Here is a 2,196-nt window from a genome sequence, read left to right on the forward strand (position 1 = left end):
AAGAGAAGTGTGCAGGGAAATTTGAACCCGACTGCAGCAAGGCTCCAGAGTTCAAACGGAAAAGCTGAACTTGCAAAGATTAAAGTTTCCTTGTCAATAATAAACTTGCTCTCATGGCTGCTTATTATATAAGTTTGGTAGAATTCTGAGGTTTTTTTTAATTTTATGAAATTGATAAAACTTACTAAATTTGATATATTTTAACACCTTTTAATGAAACTGTTAAATCTCCCTGGTGACTCCGGACACCTCATCGTGGTGGCAGGGTCTAGTATTTCGTCCAGGGGGAAGCTAAGTGCCAGCATTAAACCAGGACAGAATTGTGGCGGGCAACAGGCCTTCGGTGACAAGAGAAGGAGTAAGCGGCAGCATCAGCACTTTGGGTTGAAGAGATATATTAGACTACTCCTCCGCACGTGTGAGCGTGCCTGAATCGGGATACATAGACTTATACTACTACTTTGTGGAAATGCTGAGAGGAATCCCGGTCTCGTCATTCGGGACGACTAGTGGAATGTTGGGAATCTCTCCCAGGCGAAGGGGATAACCTTAGAGAAGAAGCTCCACGAGGATATGGTAGTATTCTGTCTATTGCAGGAGACTCATTTGCAAGCAGATGAATGCTGCGCATTAAAAATCAGTGGATACCAACATATGGTTGTGGCACGTTTCATACATAGTGATTGGGTATCAATTTTAGTCAAATATGGGGTGGGAGTGGAAGTGGAAGTGGGTCCAAAGCTGGAGGGTTTGCCGGAGAGAATATCGGAAACACTGATGTTTTCAGCTAATCCAATGTTAACTATCAAATCAGCTCACTTCCCTCGGAAGCAAAATGTCAATATCTCTGCGCTTGAGTGCCTTAAAAGCTCAAGTATACATCTAGTGATAGGATTCGATACAAAAGCCCATCACGAGTTATGAGAACCACTTAGCCCAAATGATTAAGCAGGAGAATGCATTGTAGGCTTTTGTCTACAAAATGAAGCCAAAATTGCAAATGATGGCATCCAAACGAGAAGAATGTCTCAGACAGCAACTATGTCGTCTCCCGACGTTACGATGTACAGAGACTGCAAAGTAACAAGATGGGAGGCAAGCCTCAGTCCAGACAGTGACCACTTCTGGATAATGTTTGAAGTGTGTATTGGTATAGGTGTAGAAATGATCGCCATTACAAAGCCACGAAAAGCGTTTCATGCTCGGAACAAAGCAAATTGGTGGGATCTAGAAAAGTGTGTAACGTAACAGTGGTGAAAAAATTAAGGAAGTCGAGAAAGAACGTGGATTCCATGAATGAGGCATTGACTAAAGGCATTCGCGCAGCAGCAAAGGAAAAAATACCGAAAGATAAGTGAGTACCGCCACCGTTCTGGACAAGAGGACTAATCGAACTGGGTACAAAAATAAGGGAGTGTAAAAATTTAAAGCACAGAGATGCCCTTATATACAAGAGAAGGAAGTGTCGCCGAAGCGTCCCTGCAGCGCTGGATGTAAAATGTGTTGAAGATGTCAGTTATTGATACAAAAAGTTGGAATTTAGTTAAATTCATATATGCACCGAGACCACTGACATCTCAGGTTATGGTGGTAAATGACCACCCTCTAACACGCAGACAGCAAGCTGATAAGCTGCCACAGATGTATAGAGAGAGCAGTCGACGAATGCACCAGATGCTCTTCACATGAGTACACCTTATCGAGTGAGCGTAGAATTCGCACCAATAACGATGGAAGAACTTGAGACAACACTGAAGAATCTCCCTTCAGTGACTACTCCAGATAAGGACGCTACAAACTGTTAAAAGGTAAACAATGAGGATGCCATTGCAAGAAATATGTGTCCTCAAGCTCTTTAAATGTAGCCTACAGAGACACAGGGTGTCGGAGAAGTGGAAGCAGGGCGTTATCATCCCTATGCTCAAACCCAACAAACCAGCCAAGTGTATGTCATTGTTTCGGTCTATCACGCTTAATAGCACACTGTGTAAACTCATGGAAAGGATTGTAGCGAGACGCATACGAGACACAGTATAGTGTAAGCCACATCCACAGCAAGCTGGTTTTCTCTATGAAGGTCGATGTTGTTGGACGCCCTGATGACACTCATAGACTCCGTGACTCATAGAGTAGCAGGAGAGAAAACTGCCGCGGTATTCATAGATTATGCGAGGGCATTTGACTCTGTGGATCACA

General features: G+C 43.4%; 2 pseudogenes across 2 annotated transcripts; one reads left to right on the plus strand and one right to left on the minus strand.

The window, feature by feature from the left end:
- The first annotated feature begins 654 nt into the window (after nucleotides 1-654).
- TEOVI_000483100:pseudogene lies at nucleotides 655-1,382 on the plus strand (annotated as a pseudogene). The gene is given in 2 exon segments: nucleotides 655-1,230; nucleotides 1,233-1,382. Coding segments are annotated over 2 exon segments (726 nt in total).
- Nucleotides 1,383-1,653: 271 nt separating this feature from the next.
- TEOVI_000483200:pseudogene lies at nucleotides 1,654-2,161 on the minus strand (annotated as a pseudogene). Its single transcript is given in 4 exon segments — nucleotides 1,654-1,719; nucleotides 1,721-1,837; nucleotides 1,839-2,066; nucleotides 2,069-2,161. Coding segments are annotated over 4 exon segments (504 nt in total).
- Nucleotides 2,162-2,196: the final 35 nt, after the last annotated feature.

This window comes from Trypanosoma equiperdum (assembly GCF_001457755.1).
Source record: "Trypanosoma equiperdum strain OVI genome assembly, contig: ctg_1375, whole genome shotgun sequence".
In the NCBI taxonomy this organism is placed as follows: Eukaryota; Euglenozoa; class Kinetoplastea; order Trypanosomatida; family Trypanosomatidae; genus Trypanosoma; species Trypanosoma equiperdum.